This window comes from Ichthyophthirius multifiliis (genome assembly GCF_000220395.1).
Source record: "Ichthyophthirius multifiliis unplaced genomic scaffold scaff_1120509251180, whole genome shotgun sequence".
Lineage (NCBI taxonomy): Eukaryota > Ciliophora > Oligohymenophorea > Hymenostomatida > Ichthyophthirius > Ichthyophthirius multifiliis.
This window is the reverse complement of record NW_004086127.1, coordinates 29068-46514: the sequence shown is the minus strand read 5'-3', so window position 1 is coordinate 46514 and position 17447 is coordinate 29068. Positions and strand designations below refer to the sequence as shown.

At 15.3% G+C, this 17447-nt stretch overlaps 3 protein-coding genes across 3 annotated transcripts, besides 21 other annotated features; 1 reads left to right on the top strand and 2 right to left on the bottom strand. All coding sequences in view use genetic code 6, as the record gives it.

Annotated features, from left to right (window-relative positions):
* Nucleotides 1-1215: 1215 nt before the first annotated feature.
* Nucleotides 1216-1275: a microsatellite.
* Nucleotides 1276-1924: 649 nt separating this feature from the next.
* Nucleotides 1925-1959: a microsatellite.
* Nucleotides 1960-2295: 336 nt separating this feature from the next.
* Nucleotides 2296-2362: a microsatellite.
* IMG5_155090 (hypothetical protein) lies at nt 2303-3374 on the bottom strand. The gene is made up of 2 exons (XM_004030655.1): nt 3010-3374; nt 2303-2964 (listed from the first exon to the last, which is right to left on the bottom strand). The coding sequence occupies exons 1-2, from the start codon at nt 3346-3348 to the stop codon at nt 2572-2574; spliced, it is 732 nt and encodes a 243-aa protein (XP_004030703.1). The 5' UTR covers nt 3349-3374; the 3' UTR covers nt 2303-2571.
* Nucleotides 2321-2378: a microsatellite.
* Nucleotides 2355-2422: a microsatellite.
* Nucleotides 2358-2423: a microsatellite.
* Nucleotides 2375-2422: a microsatellite.
* Nucleotides 2969-3007: a microsatellite.
* Nucleotides 3347-3380: a microsatellite.
* An 838-nt stretch (nt 3381-4218) lies between these two features.
* Nucleotides 4219-4256: a microsatellite.
* A 315-nt stretch (nt 4257-4571) lies between these two features.
* Nucleotides 4572-4630: a microsatellite.
* Nucleotides 4631-4849: 219 nt separating this feature from the next.
* Nucleotides 4850-4906: a microsatellite.
* Nucleotides 4907-5209: 303 nt separating this feature from the next.
* Nucleotides 5210-5261: a microsatellite.
* A 2189-nt stretch (nt 5262-7450) lies between these two features.
* Nucleotides 7451-8041, bottom strand: IMG5_155080 (hypothetical protein; the record flags this gene model as incomplete). Its single annotated transcript, XM_004030654.1, has 1 exon — nt 7451-8041. The coding sequence occupies one exon, from the start codon at nt 8039-8041 to the stop codon at nt 7451-7453; it is 591 nt and encodes a 196-aa protein (XP_004030702.1).
* A 228-nt stretch (nt 8042-8269) lies between these two features.
* Nucleotides 8270-8311: a microsatellite.
* Nucleotides 8271-8312: a microsatellite.
* A 1097-nt stretch (nt 8313-9409) lies between these two features.
* Nucleotides 9410-9478: a microsatellite.
* A 2918-nt stretch (nt 9479-12396) lies between these two features.
* Nucleotides 12397-12486: a microsatellite.
* Nucleotides 12398-12462: a microsatellite.
* Nucleotides 12416-12487: a microsatellite.
* A 961-nt stretch (nt 12488-13448) lies between these two features.
* Nucleotides 13449-13480: a microsatellite.
* Nucleotides 13481-14096: 616 nt separating this feature from the next.
* On the top strand, nt 14097-16641 carry IMG5_155070 (oxygen-independent coproporphyrinogen iii family protein, putative; the record flags this gene model as incomplete). Its single annotated transcript, XM_004030653.1, has 10 exons — nt 14097-14415; nt 14518-14684; nt 14745-14796; nt 15208-15289; nt 15444-15521; nt 15592-15736; nt 15795-15963; nt 16021-16093; nt 16153-16358; nt 16409-16641. The coding sequence occupies 10 exons, from the start codon at nt 14097-14099 to the stop codon at nt 16639-16641; spliced, it is 1524 nt and encodes a 507-aa protein (XP_004030701.1).
* Nucleotides 16362-16399: a microsatellite.
* Nucleotides 16642-17447: the final 806 nt, after the last annotated feature.

Here is a 17447-nt window from a genome sequence, read left to right as displayed (position 1 = left end):
TTCATATTTAATATGTTAAAATTACTTTTTGGTAAATAATATTTATGAAAATTTATTATGATAATATAATAATTTGAATAGCCGGAAAATTTCTAAAGTGAATAATAATTTTAAATTGATTTTTTGTATATGAAGTATACATTATATATTAAGGAAAATCAAGTAATATTACAAAATTTTTAATAAAAGAATGATGCTTTCAAGTAAAATTATTAAAAAATAGAGAATAAATAATTAAAAAAATAAAATGATTTAAATTTTATATAATTTTATACTATATTAGTTATATTAAATGATACTAAAATATATAAATTTATCATATTGAATAATTTATAAAAATTAATAATTATAAAAAGCAATTAAATTTTGTGTATGCTTTTATATTTTTTATATAAAGAAACAAATGTATAACTAATATATAATCAGCAAAAATATTATGTAATCTCATTGTAATAAATGAAAATAATAAATTTATATAAATATATAATATAATTAGAATATATTGCCTATATTTTTAAATCTAAAAAATATTTAATATTTCTAAATTTAAACTAAATTAAAAAAGATTATTTTGAATCTTAACTATCCTTTTTTATTTCTATATTGGTTTATTGAGTTTTTGTAAAAAAACAAAATAAAAATAAAAAAATTTTACAAATAAGTAATTCTTAAATTGGTTTAAATATAATATTTCAAAAATTAGATTTATGAAAATATAATTTAGTTTAATTATTATTAATATATGGATTCTTAATATATAAAGTTATTAAAAGTGCTTTAATTTTTTTATATTTTTAAATAAAAGAAATAATATGATAGTTTATCTATAAAATAATAATAAGAAAATTATATTTTTTAGCTTTATAGTTAATATATATAGAGATATTTAAAATTACTTTATAAATGATAATATTAAATTAATTTAAGGTTAAAATTAAATATATATATATTTTCTCTGAATCATAATTTAATTTATCATATTTAATGTTAATTTTAATAAATATAAAGCTAGCTTTAAAAAAATATAAACCATTTAAAATTTATTTCTATTCATAATGTTAATTAGTTATATTTAAAATTTAATAATTTTCAAAAATTTATTCTGTATAAAGAAGATATACTTTATTATATAATTTGTAAAAAGAATAATTATAAATTAGTAACATATTTATATAGTATTGGATTTTGTTACATGTTTTTAATATATATTATTCTTTATGAAAAAAAAAATTATAGCACATTATGAAAAAAAAAAATATATCACATTATGAAAAATACAATATAAAATAGTACTAATAAACGCCATTTAATTTACAAATTTACAAAAAAATAAAAATATTTTTTATTTTTTAAAAGTTTTAATTAAACTGATTTAATAATTAATAAGTGATTAAAAAACTTGGTTTTTATTATTCCATAAACTATACAATAATAAATATTTGAAATTATGATTAATTTAATTAAAGCAAATTAAAAATACTATTTAAAAAAATATATATATGTTTGTTTCAAATTATTTATATTTAATCGCAATATTTATCAAAAAGTTAAATTAATTTTATCATATAGATATTTATTTTAGTTAAGGCATAACATCTGATTAAGAAGTTATATTCTTCTTTAAAGAAATAATAACAAATAAAATATTTATAAAATAAAATTAAATTAATTATATAATTTATTATTAAAAAATTAATATTAAATTATTTGTAATTTAATAATTTATCCTTTTTATTATAGAAATTCCAATAATTTTTTTATTATATAATTTAAAAAATAAAATAATAAAATAAATCTAAAAGTATTTGTTAAAATATTATGAATAATTATTATTATAATTTATATTTTAATAAATTTAAATTTCTTTAAAATAAATATGCTTCTTTATATTATTATAATGGATAAAAATATTATTTTTATATTAATAATAAATATATAATTTATAATAATTAAATAATTATATTAAAGGTTAAATTTAATATTGAATTAATATATTAAACTAAATTTCTTTTTCAAAAAATAAATATATTATTCTTTCGTATCTAATCTAAGTAAAAAAATATTTAAATTAATTCATTAAACTTTTTAAAAAGTATATTAATTAATATTAAATTTATTTTTATATATTTATTTAAATATATTATTAAAAACAAAAAATTTTATATTGTAATTATTTTAATAACAAATAATAAAAATAAAAAAAGTAACAAAATTATAAATAAATTATTTTTAAAAAATTCGACAAGAAAATTTTTTTTTCATTAAATAAAAAAATTAATTATTTTTTTTTAAAAAAATAAATAAAAAAATTGAAAAAGAATTTTAATAAAAAATAATAATTAAAAATATTTTTAATATATAATATATATTAAATATATATAAATTTATAAGATATATATATTATATAAATGTATATATATATTTAAATTTTTTCCTTTTCCAAACCAGCAAGCATTTTTTTCTTATAAAAAAGAATCTTTCATAAAAACTCTTAATTAAAAAAAAAAAAACCAAACTTCTTAAAAAAAAGATGAAAAAGGAAAAAAAAAAAATGAGAGAGACTAAATATCATCATTATTATTCTTCAGCATCATCTTAGAATTCAGAAGTCCATAAAGTTAAATTATCTCTAATTAACTACATAATTGTGGTAGCATCTTTGTACTAATCTTCTTAAATACTTTCAATATCTCCAATAGCTTCATCAAAAGCTGTTTTAGCTAAATTGCAAGCTTTAGAAGGGTCGTTTAAGACTTCGTAATGGAAAACAGAAAAGTTCAAAGCAAGTCCCAATCTAATAGGATGTGTAGTAGAAAGTTCACCAGAAGCAATTTCAGAAGCTTTACTATAACTTTCCAAAGCACCATCAGAGGCTTTTTTGTGGTCATCACCAGTTGCGTATTCTGCAATATATCTATAATAATCACCTTTCATTTTTAAGAAGAAAACTTTAGCTTCAGAATTCTATTTTTTTTTTTAAATATATTTTTTTTAAATATTTTTTTTTACTTATGAATTTTTAACTAAATGAGATGTTAATAATTCAAGGATATCATTACAATATTTGTTTAATTCAGTTTCGATTTTTTTCTTTTAATTTGTCAATAAATTTAAATGCTTAGATCCTTTCTATTCTTCCTTCTATTATATTGCAGAAATACTTCTCCATGCAGATCTTCGAGATCCTACAGTGTTTTTGTAGGCTACTGATAAAAGGTTTCTTTCTTCTACTGATAGGTCTTGTCCAGTTAATACTACTTGTTTCATGTAATCTAACATGTCTTCAAATCTTTCAGTTTATTCAGCAATTTTTGACATATAAATAAGTTCGTCTCTACTTAATCCCATTTTTGTATTTTTTTATTTTTTTTATTTTTTTAAATTATGCTTTTTTTTTAAAAAAATTATATATTTTTTTTTTTTCCTTTATAATCAATTTTTTGGAGTACGAATATATTTTTTTTAAAGTTTTTATTTTTTATATATATATTTAATTTTTATTTTTTTTTAAGTAATTTTTTTTTTTCGAAATTATTATAAAAGGCAAAATAAAAAATAATATGCATTAATTTAAATAAAATAAATTTAAATTAAGATTTATATTCTGAATAATATGATATATTAATATTAGTACAAATTTTTAAAAATTTACAAATATAAATGCGTCATTTTTTTTTTACTAAAAATAGAAAGATGTACTTTTATTGGTATAATATATATATTATTTACATCTAAATAAATATTATTAATTACTTTGGAATTTTATTTTTTTTAATATAAATTAATTCTAGTTATTAAATTTAAAAGAATATATTTTCATTTTAAAATGAAATCTTTATAATATAATATGTTTAAAAATGAGTAATTTTATATATTTCTTTGAAAATATTTTCAAAACTAAAATTAGATAAAAAATTTAATCTGTAATTTATTTAAAAAACTCAATCATAAAAAAAGGACATATCCATTTTTTATCACTTTTTGTTTCTTGATTGTTTTTTTTTAAAAAAAATATTACAAAAAAACAAAATACAGGAAAAAATATAATTAACTTCATATTATAAAAAATTTGTATAGACAATAAAAAAGGCTGTGAAAAATTCTATAATGATTCTTTCAAAAATATATAATTATATTTAACATTTTATTGTCATTTAAATATATTATCAATGTAAAAAAATATTATCATAATACAATAGATTTTATTCATTTGTTGATTTAAAAATATATAATTGAAATTAAAAATTTATTTGAAAGCTTATTAGATAATTTTATAAAGAGAAATAAAAATTTAAATAATTTATTTCATTAAAATTCAAAAATAATTAAAAATTAATATTAATAACTTCATATATTTTTTATTTATTTATGTTTTTAAAATTATTAATTATTTTAATAATTGTTAATAAAAACTAATTTTGAATATATTTTTTATTTACACTTATTTATAATGATTTAAATCACTTAAATTTCATTTAAGTGATAATCAATTAAAAATATAATTCAACAAAATCATATTAGAAAAATAAATTTAAAATAGTTTATAGTTATTTTCTAAAAAATGAAAATATAATTATATTTATTTTTTAAAATTATTTCTATTCTTTTATATTATATTTTATTATTTTAATTTTTATTATTATTTAATAATTTTGTATAAAAAATACAAACAAATATATTTAATAAGTATATTAATTTAATAATTAAAAAATACTTATATTAAAACAATATTTCAAAAATCTTATAAATAAACGATATTCATAAAAGATGAATTTCCAAGTAAACAGGAATATGTTTTTTTAGGTTAAAAAATATATAAAATGTAGATAAAAAATTATTTACAAAGAATAATAGAATATATTTAAATATTTGAAATACAAATAAATAAATTTATATCTTTTAAATAATATATATAAATAAAATATATGTAAAAACATTATTTTTTCAATATAATAGAAATAAATTACATTGCTATTTTTTAGATAAATAAAATAAATATTTTATTTTTTATACGAAATATTATTATAATAAAAAAATTAATAATTTTACTATTTTAAATAATATTATCAAATATATTTTATCTATATTTTTAACTTTATAATAATTTTTTGTTAATATAGGAGGAACATGTTAAAAATAAATTAATTAGCCAGAATTAATATGTTAGAATATATTATAACTTATTATATCATAAATTCAAATATATTTTATTAATATAGATAATAAATAAAATATTAATATAGAAATTATAATAATAATTATAAATTAAAGTACATATATAATCATATTAACTATTTTTTTTTATAATCAATTTAATATTAACCTTTTTAATAAAAAAAAAACTTTACTTAATATAAATTAGTAATAAAATAATTTGCTTTTTTATTAATTAATAGTAGAATATTTAAATATATAGCGTGATATTTAACAAAAAATATCTTATTTTCAAATAATTAAATTTTTGTAACTTTTATTTTCTCAAATTCAAGTATAATTTTGTCAATTTTGTCATAAACAAAATCAATTTATAATAATAATCGAATTTTATTAAACAAAAAATCTATTTTTTAAATACTTAAATTTTAATATATAAAACCTTGATAAAAGTATAATATGATACTTCCAGAATGAAAATAATAAACTATTATTATTATAAATTTCATATATTATAAAAAACTTAATATAGAATAAAATACTATTATAAAAATTAAAAAAAAAAAATTAGAAATAAAATATAATATAATATTAAAATAAAAATAAAATACTAAACAAATAAAAAGCATACTAAAAATTATTCAATAAAAATGAGATAAAAAAAATTAACAAAGCAAGAATCAAGCCATAATTTACCTTTAATAAATTTAAAATAATTTTCAAAAACTCCAACTAGTTTATAAAAAAGTTTAAAAAAGCAGCCAAGTATATAGATTTATAAATTATAAGAAAAAAGACTTTTAAGCCATTTATAAACCGAAAATTAATAACTATAACACGCAATATAAAATCTATAAGAAATGACAAGAAAAGCACTTGATAATCACGAAACTGTATTAAAAGATAGATATTTATTAAACAAAAATCGTATTTCAAGAAAAAGAAGGGAAATTTTAGATTGTGAAACTCTAATATAAAAATAAGATCATGAATTGAATGAAAATCCTTAAATAAAGAAAGAAATATTCGATTTAGGCTAATTAAAAGCTTTTTTTGAGAAAAAAGATACGCAATAAAAACTTATATATAATGAATTAAATGAAGCTATTTAAAAACTGGAAACATTAAAATAAAACTATTATTAATCAATTTAAAATTTAAGAAGAGTAAATTCTAAAAGTGTGGAATTACGTACATTTATAGATTTATTAAAATCTTATAATAAAAAGAATAACACAAATACTGAAAAAATAAATAAGGAGGATAAATCATTATCTTATATTTCTTAAACAGACTAAATATTAATATAATAAAAATAAAAAATAACAGAACAAATAAAACAAATAAAAAATGAAATTTAATTAAAAAAATAAATATTTTACTCTAAATCTAACCATTTTTATAATCTAAATGATCTAATCTAAATGTGCTTTTCTGTTGTAAGCAAAAAACTATTTAATACATTGAGTATTAGCGATAAGAAAGGTTTTAAACAATCAATGTTTTTAACTTTGAAAAATAGTCATCCTTTTATTACTTAAAATTAATAATTAATTAACGATTTTAAAGATAAGGTCCGCGCATCTAATATTCTAATGTAAGAAAGGGCTATTGGTTGTATTTTATATAATTCCTTACTTAATATTATTTAAAGTTAAATTAAAAATGATTCAGATGATAATTAAAAATTGCCTTTTGTTTCGTTTGAAAATTTTAGTTAGTTTACACTTGGATAGCTGTTATCTATTATTTAACTTAAAAAAGGTGTTAAAGAAAAACTATTTATGCCGTTTATTACTAAATAAAAATATATTACTTTAATTAAGTAAGATTTTAACAATTCTTTTTGAAAAATACTTTTTATATTAATTATTGAGTGTTAAATATAACATATATATTTTTTTAAAAAAAAAAACATTATTATTAAATATAAATAAATATTTGCTTTTAAATTATTTAAACAAAAATAAAAAAAAATGATGTCTATTCATTTTCTAACGAAAAAATAAAATAAATATACATAAAAAAAAATGAAAAATATATATCTAAAATATTTTTTTATATTAAATAATTAAAAAAAATACCCATCAATTTTTTTTCTAAACAACAAAAAACGGTTAATTAGTTATTTTCTATGCTTATTTAAGATTTTTCATAATATTAGAATCTTCACTTAATTTATGTTGAAGTGTAGCCTCTCTATCTAAATCCTTCTTCTTAATTTTTTCTAATTTATTTCTGCTCGGTCCTTTTCCATGAAATTTCCAACAAAGATATCTAAAAGCTTATTTTTTAGTCATAATCTTTCCTGTTTCATCCCTATATTCTAATTAAATCCTTTCATTTTCTTTCGTAATAGTCCCATCTTCAGTGGGATCCAAATCTTTGTTTCTTCCTGAAAAAACTAAGTTATCATCTTATAAAATTCCCCTTTCTTATAATTCAGATACAAATCCAGATAATCCGACTCCTAAATCTTCCTTATAAAGTCCTATTTTTTCTAATTCTTCCTACATTAATTTAATTTCTTCTTCAGTAAGATTTTCTTCTTCAAGCATTTTTTTGAAATCATTTTCTTCCTAAATAATATCTTTATGTCTTTTTCCTTTAAATCTATCAGTTGGCATTGATACATTAACAACACTTGTAGTCCCTTTTTTCGTATCTTTGACTGATTTCTTAGTTTCTGGTTTAAAAACGTATTCTTTTTATAAATTTATGGCTTCCTCAGTATCTATATGTTTTAAAGAATCTTCACTAAAAATAATTTCTTTTAATTCTTAAGCATTAATTTAAGTATTATTATTGACTGTATTTTCAGTTTTTTTAGCCTTAGGGACAGCAAAAACTTCCTAATTATTATTTAAATTATTTGCGAATTTCTCATTTTCTTCTAATAAATTTTCTAGTTTCATAATTTTTTATTTGTTTTGTAAATTTCTCATTCTTTCAACACTTTTTTGCAAATATTCAACTTCATCTTCATCTTCAATTATGTTTTTTTACCAGTTTTTATTTGCTTCTTATTAAGCGTTTTTCGCTGCTTATAAGGCTTAATTAAAATTTTCTCTTTTTACTTTTTATTCCGTTAATTATTGAACAAAGTTTTCTTGTTTTTTTCCTTCTTTTAATTATTTTGCATTTTTTAAATTATTTTCTTATAAATTTTCATCAAAATTTTCCTCTAAAAAATCGAGTAAATTATCACTTTGCTTATCTTACTTTTTAACTTTTTTTATTTTCTTTTTAATTTTTATTTACTAATTTTTTTATTCCTTATATTCTTTTGCTACTAAATTATTCAATTCCCCACCACCTTCCTCATTTAAGCTTATAAAACCTTTTTTTTATTTCAATTTTTCTTATATTCTTTCCAATTCTTTTAATTATTCGATTCTAAATTGACCTTCTTCATTTAATTGAATTCCATCTTTTTCAAATTTGTATTCATCATAATGAGGAAGCAGCTTTTTTTCATAATGTTCGACCATATGAGCGGTTTTTACGTCTCCGAGCTTTCGAGCATTTTCTTTTAAGAAATTTTTATGTTCTGCTTTATGTTTATCATATAACTCTTGGTTTAGTAATACTTCTTCGTAATCTTCTTTCAATTCTCCCTTTTCATCTAAAATTGTTTCATCTTGTAATGTTAAAATGTATTCTTAACCTTCATTTATATCATGAAGATCATGGAATATTTTTTATTTAAATGACATTTTTATTATTTTTTATTTATTTTTTTAGACGCTTTTTTTTTATGTTTTTATTGTTTTCTATTAATTTTATAATTATTATTTTGTTATAATAAAAAAAAAAAATTGCATATTTTAATTTTAGAAGAAAAAATAATAAAAAAAAAAATAGCGAGGGATAACTCAAATATTTTATGAGTTATTTAATGTTTTTTCTTCAGAAATCGAAAAGAGAGTTTTTTTATCATTTTTTAAATTAAATCTTTTAATCAAATTATTTTTTTTAAAATATTAATCTTGAATATCATTTTTATTTAATTTCAAAAATTAATCCTAATTTAAATTTTTGAATTTATTATCAATTAAAGCCTATCTTTATTTCAAATCTTTTCCTATATTATTAAATTTTTCAATCCAATTTCCCAAATCATTCTCTTTTTATTGGCTAAAATCTTTCCAAAAATCATCTTTTTGTTTTCAATTTAAAAAGCATATAAATTCTTTTAACTTTCAAGTTTATTCCATTCAGATTCAAAATCAATATACCTTTAAAATTATTAAAAATTATTTTTATTATTATAATAATAATTATTATTATTATTATTATTATTATTATTATTATTATTATTATTTTTTCATTTTTATTTAATTTTTTTATTTTGCTTATATTTATTGAGCTTTTAAACTTAATTCTATAATTTAATTTTACAAAATTAATTTTTCATTTTGAATATTAGTTATTGTATTTTATAATGTATCATTATTTATTATTTACTTTTTTAATATTTATCCTTCGAATTTAAATATATTTTTATTTTCGTTTTATTTTTTATCATTCAATTAAGTATTTTCATTTTCGTATTCTTACTATTAATTTTTTTATAATCTAGACCAAACAATATATTTTATATTTTTCATACTCTTATTTATTCATATAATAGTTTTTTTTTTATCTTACAGATAAATTTTTTTATTTGATTACTAATATTACTTTTTATTATATTTTTTGCGTTTATTGTATTTTTTTATATTACTTCTTCTAATTTCTTAATTTTCTTTTGTAAATATTCTTTTTGAAACATTTATTTTAATTTAAATTTTAATATTTATATTTTCTACTGTTTCTTATGTATATACAAATAAAATACAATTAATATATTAAATATATAAAAAAGTATTTAAATCAATATTTTAGTTTTTAGTAATAATAAAAATTAAATATTTTTTTTTCTTTTTCATAAAAATTATAGAGTTATATTATTTTTTTAATAATTTTAAAACAAAAATATTTAACTTTTATAATGCAAAAATGCAAATACATTTATATTATATTCATTAAAATAAATTATTATTCATTTTTTATACATATTTAAATAAATATTATATAAATTATTATATTTCCCAATTCTTTTTTTTTAAATAATTTTTATTAAAATACAAAAAAGATCTTACATAATTCATTTAAAATAATAATAAAATAAATGTCTATTTAGTTTTAAATTATAATTTTAATTTTTAAGTAATCTTTAAGACAATTTTGTAATTTAAAAATTAATTATAAACAAGAACTTATTTCTAATTCAGAACAGAAAGTTTATTAAAAAAAAAATATCTATTTTAATTATTTTGTTGATAAAAAATAATAATAATAATATTATATTGTAGAAGCTAAATTATAAAAATAAAATAAATTTATAAAATTATTATTTATATAAAATATATATATATCTTTAGTATTATATGAAAAAAATATTAATATTATTCATAATATATATTTTACATTAAATTGTCATAAATATTAAGAAATTTTGTATTTAATAAATTAATATATAAAACTTTTATAAAAGTTAATATAAAATTCATTATAATCAATTTAATATATTTAACTAACACTTTCTTATATTTCTATAATTTTTTCTTTTTACATAAAAAAAACTATATATTACATAATATAAATATTAATATACAAATAAATAAATAAAAAAAATATAAGAAATGTAAATAAATGCCAATCATAATTAATTAGAAAATATAGTATAATAGAACTAATTTTTTTAAAAAAAGCTACCTTAAAATCCTCCTAGATAAAGAAGATAGAGTAGAAAAACATAAATAAATATAAATTGGGAAGATATAACAACATATTTAAAAAATCCTTATTAAATTGATGAATATAATGCATCATTTAAGCTTATGAAATTAGATAAATAATTAGAGATTCCAAAAGAATAATAATAAAAGAGAAGCTAGAATTGTCGAAAAAATTAAAAAAACTAAAGTAATTAAAGTAATATAACAAATTAAGAACTACAATCAAATATTAATCAATAATAATAGTATAATAATAATTCAAAAGAGATTTAAAATATTGACTATATTTAATAAAATTTTAATGGATATTAAAGTTAATAATATGAATAACTACAATAATAATAGTAAAAAGATGTCAAAGTTTAAAAACAAATATATAAAGATTTCAATAATGAAATACTATAAAAAAACTTCTAAAATATTACTAATGGTTAACTTTAATAAATTATAAATATTTAAAAAGCAGGGGGTATTAAAAATTTTAGATAATTTGAAAATAATACTTAAAATATAAATAATTTTTTAAGTTAAAATGAAGGTATTAATAGATTTTAAAATCCAGAAAACAAAGAAGAAAATAATAATTTAATTTAAAATAAATAAATAATAAATTAAATCGAAAGAGAAATTAAAAAAGATCATAAAAAGACAAAATAATAAAGCAAAAGAAATATGAAAAAAATAATAAATTAAGACAAATCAAATAATTAATATAATTTTGATAATAATATAGAAAATGATAATTAAAGTAAAAAAAATAAACTTAATGATTAAAATATGCAATAGTTATAGTAAAATAATATATAATTTTAATAAAATACTAATTAATTATTAAATAAAAATCAAGATTTTAATGATAATAATAAAAAGATTATATTAAATAATAATAATAAACATTCAAATTATAATTTTTAAACTAATTATATTAATAATTAAAACAATATAAACATAAATATAGATAATAATAATCTTAATTAAAATCCAAACTATATAAACTTTAAAAACTAGATTAATTAAAATAATCCTAATTATAATATAAACAACTATTAAAATAATCAAAATCTAAACAAATCTAATTTTTAAAAATAAAATCAATTTATAGGAATACCTTAAAATGATAATGAATATAATAAAAATATTAATATTCAAGGATAAAATTAATATTAATATACAAATTATGATATAAATAAAGAATAGTAATATAATGATATGTTAAACTTTAAAAATTCAAACTCTAGCTCTTTTACGAATTCTTAATATTTTTAACAGTAAAGCATTTATAAAGATATTCCACAAAAGCATACTGAATAGTAATAAATACAATAAATCTAAAATAATAAATAACTTCAAAATTTAATTAATCCATCGTAAGAAAAAAATATATAAAAAAATATAATTATAATTATAATTATATATATATATATACTTTTTTAGATTAATACAGTAATAATAATTGCAGTAATAACAATAAATATAGCAATATTAATAAAAATAACAATAAAAATAATAATAACATTAATAATAACAACAATAATAACATTAATAATAATGCAATTTTAGTATACCTTAAGAAAATTTTGATTAAAAAAAAAATTATTTAAATAACTTATAAGCAAATATATCCCAAAATATAAAATAAACAATACTATAATAATAAGATATGGGAATAAACCCTTAATTATATTAAAATATTACTGACATTAATAATTGTTATACATAAAATAAAGATTAATAATAAATAGTAAATTAAACAGATTCAAATTTTGAAAATAATAATTTTTTAGATTATTCATAAAGTTAAGAAATAAATCTAAAATATTTCTAAAATAACAATATTTAATAATGTTAGCAATAAAATTTAAAACTCAAAGAACATATTACTTTAGAAAATAACTTCTAAAACGAATATGAATTTGAAAATTAATTTAAAGATTAATGCACTGTAGTATAATGGAAACCAGATAATTTTCTAAATTAAAATGAAGATTTATTGCTTATAAGATAAGTTCTATAAAGTAATAATTTCGATTAAAGTGTTTTAAATTAAGTTTTAAATGATGTAAAACTTAATAAATAAAGTTCTTAAAATTTCCTTATTGCAGCAAGCAAACTTACAAAGGAAAATACAGTAAAAATAACCATTACAGATAAAAAAAATATAAATTTTAAAGAATTGCAATTAAAAATTGTAAATAATAAAAAATGTCCTTATGGCGTTATTAATAATAATGTAAAAAAAATTATTTAAAATGAATAAGTTTCGGAACTTAATTAAATTATTGGTATTTGGTGGAAGAAAGAATATTAATAATAAAATAGTTAGAATAAAGATTGAAAATATATGACTAGCTAATATTTAATACTGCAATTATTTTTTTATTTTCTTTCAATATTTTTTTTTTTTTTTTTTAAAAAAAAAAAATATAATTTTTTGTTTATAAAAAAATATTAAAAAAATAAGTTATAAAATTAAATGTGGTTTGAATAAATTATTTATTAATGTTTTAAAGATTTTTTTTTTTTTTTTTTTTTTTTTTTATTTTATAAAAGATTTTTATAAATAAATAAATATTTTTAATTTAATATTTATCAAAACAACTAATAGTATTTATTAATATTAAATGAATCAAATATAACATATATACATTCACCTTCCATTTTGTTTAAAAAAATGTATTTATTGTTCATTTCCAATACATGCAATAGGAAAAAATCAAGAAAATTAATAACATTTTGAAGAATTATAAAATATATATACTAATAATTTATTAAAAGAAATGGATTATACTTTAAATTACTACATAAAAAAAACGCAAAATATAAAATCAATATATTTAGGCGGAGGGACTCCTTCATTATTTTCCAAAAAAACTTAGACAAGATTTTTACATATATAAATAAAAGTCCATTAATAAAACAAAATGAAAAAACCGAAATTACAATTGAATGTGATCCAGGAACTTTTGATGAAAAAAAATCGAATTTTATTCAAAAAACTTAGGTATAAATAGAATATCATTAGGTGTATAAAGTTACAATGAAAACATTTTAAAATACATGAATAGATCACATAATCTTCAATAAACATAAGAATCAATTAATATTTTAAAAAATTCATAAAATTTTTCCTCTTTAAGTAATGTATCTTTTGATTTAATTATGAATTTACCTATGAATATTTAAGGAAATAATAAAAATATAGACATAAAAGAAGCCTTTTTGGATTCCTTAAATTTAATAAAATAAACTAAAGTAGGCCATATTTGTGTTTATTCGCTTTGTGTTGAAAGTGGCTCACACTTGTTTGATGTAAAAAAATATAGAGAATGTTAATTTCCACTTCCTGATAATAATAATCAAGCTGATTTGTATGAAAAATGTCATGAAGTTTTAGAGGATTAATACTTGCATTATGAAGTTTCAAGCTTTTTGAGAAAAGATTGTGATTTTCCAATACATAATCCAGCTTATTGGAAAGGTAATGCATTTTATTTTGCATTTGGAATGGGAGCTTCTAGTTTTATTAATAATAGAAGGGTTAACAGGCCTAAAAATGTAAAATAATATTTTAAATTTGTAGAAAATATATCAAATAAAGAATTTGATTTAGAGGGAATTTGTGAAAATAATGTTTATGATTAAATTGAGAATATTTTATTAGGAAGATTGAGAACCAGTTTCGGAGTTGATTTGGTTGAAATTAAAAATTTGTTCGGAGATTTTGTTTATAATATTATTAGAGAAAGAGTTTTATTTTTATAAAAAATTAACTAATTTATAGAATTTGATGATAATTAAATATTAAAGGTTAAAGGAAGTAAAGGGTTTCTTATTTGTGATGAAATTATAACTGATTTGTGTTATTATTTAGAAGTTTAATTAAAGAAAAATTAAAAAAATTAATGATTTTTTGTTATTTTTGTAAATACATATTTTTATTTTTTATATTATAGATAATTCCTTTATAAATTTTTTAAATAGTAATTGAAAATAAAAATAAAATACATTTATTTTTAGAATTTATATTAAATAAAGAAAGAAAAAATACAGCAAATTCTATATTTTCACAAATAAATTAAAAAAAAATATATAATTACTTAAAAGTAGAATTAAAAAAAAAAAAATTTTCAGAAGTAAAAATTAAATTGATTTTATTATAATATATCAAAATAAAAATAAAAAGAAGATATAAATTAATTTAAATAATATTATATTTAATATATACTTTCTAAAATTTATTTTAATATATTTTTTTATTTTTTTTAAATAGCATTCTATTTAAAAATATTTAAAAAAATAAAATAAATTTATACGCATAAAAAAAAAATTATAAATGTAAAAATCAGAGTTCAGTTAAAATTTAAACAATAACAAACAATCTTAAAAGTATAATAATAATATATACGAATAACCTTACATTTTTATTTATATATTATTAATATAATAAAATAAAATATTGATTTATAAACCAAAAAAATATTTAATATATATAATTATATAAAATAGTAATTATAGACCAATTTCAGCTTCATAAATTAAAAAAAGCTAACTTCCTGAACCATAAGGAGATATAGAAGAATATATGTGATTAAATTATATTAGAAAATAAAGCAAAAACTAATAAATTATTTATAAAATAAAAAAATTATAATAGGGAAATACTATTAGAACATTAAATAAATTGTCAAAAATAAGGAAAATATGTAGAAGCAGAATTAGCAAAACGCAGATTATAAGAATTAAAAGTTGAATTTGAAAAAAGATCAAAAGATGAAATGAAATAAAGGCATTATAATGAAGTTAGTTTTTTAATAGAAAAAAAATAATTATTTTTTAAATATTAAAAAAAAAAAAAAGAAATCTGAAATTGAAAAAGCTCATTTAAATGAATATAATGAATTCAACGAATTTTGGGATAAAAAAATGCAAGAATTTAATGAAGAAGCAGAAAGAGTTGAAAAAGAAACTTTACAAAGACATTAAGAAGAACTTGAGAAGTTTCAGGAAGAAATAGAACAATCTATAAGTATTATTTTTTTTAATAAAAATATAAACAACAATTTTTTTATTTAAAAAAAAAAAGGTTAAAAACCGAAGGATACTCCTGAATTATTAAATTTAAGAAAAATGGAAGAATAATTAGCTAGATAATAAGAGTTAATTTTATTAAAAAAATAAATATATAATATGTACCTTTATAAAAATAAAAAAATAGATATATGGAAGCACATTAAATTTAATAAAGAATTTTTATATTAGAAAAGGAAGAATTCGAAAAATGGAATTATTAAAGATAAATAAAAGTGAAGAATTTAATGGTTTAATTAAGAACTCGTCAATAAAATGAAATTTCAGCTTTAAGATAGAGAATTATTTCAGGTTAAGAAGAATAAAAAAAATCAGAAATTAAGAATTGGAAAAGTAAATTTTTTATTTCATATAATTTTATTATTTTTATAATTAATATTTAGACTCCTTTAAAAATATAATAATGTAAAAAAAGAACTTGAAAATACTTAAATATAAGAAGGTACTAAAATGGAAAAATCATTAAAATATGGATGTATATAAATAATATAAATATAACAATATTTTATTTTTAAATTTATTGCATAAAGCTGTTATGAATGCTTCTAAAATAATGAACTAATCAAAAATGTCAAATGCTTCTTTTGCTAAAAATTAATAAAGAATATAATATTGATTCCTTTAAATTTATTTTTTTATAATAAAAATAATGTTTTTTATTTTATTTATTTTTTAAATTATAAAATAATATTTTTTTTACATTCTTAAATAAATAATTAACTATGTAAGTATTATGAAACAAAAAAAATTAATATATATTAATTTGTAATATATAATGTATAATAATAAAGATTATAATTAAATATACATTTATAATTATTTTTGTTTAAACTTGTTTTAAAATTTATAAAATATTTTAAATTTATTTTAAAATTTAATTTCAATCAAATAATATTATTCTTTAAATAGCTTTATTTTATTTAAAAAAAAATAGAGGAAGGAAATACATATATATTAAAAGAAGATTATTTATAATCAAACAAAAAAATATAATGCTAACTTAAATAATTGGAAAAAATAAATAAATTAATTTTAGAACTTGAGTAAACTTAGTATAAAGTAAAAAAACAAAATTAAGAAGCAGTCATGAAAAAAGCTTAAAACTATAAATTAATTAATAAAGTAGAGAACATGAACACAAATATTTCGTTTTAATAAAAAAAAATCATTAAATAAATTTATCGATGCCTAAAAGTATAAATGAAAATATAACCAAAAAAAATGAAAATAAAAAAGATAATTAAAAGCAATTAGTAGATGTAAATAATGATACAAAATATGAAAAACTACAAGTATAATAACAAACAGAATAGTAAAATTTAAAAATAATAAAGTCAGAAAAATATATATTAAATAATAAAAGTAGATATATTTATTTCTTAAAATTAAAATAAATATATAAATAATAAATATAATAATAAA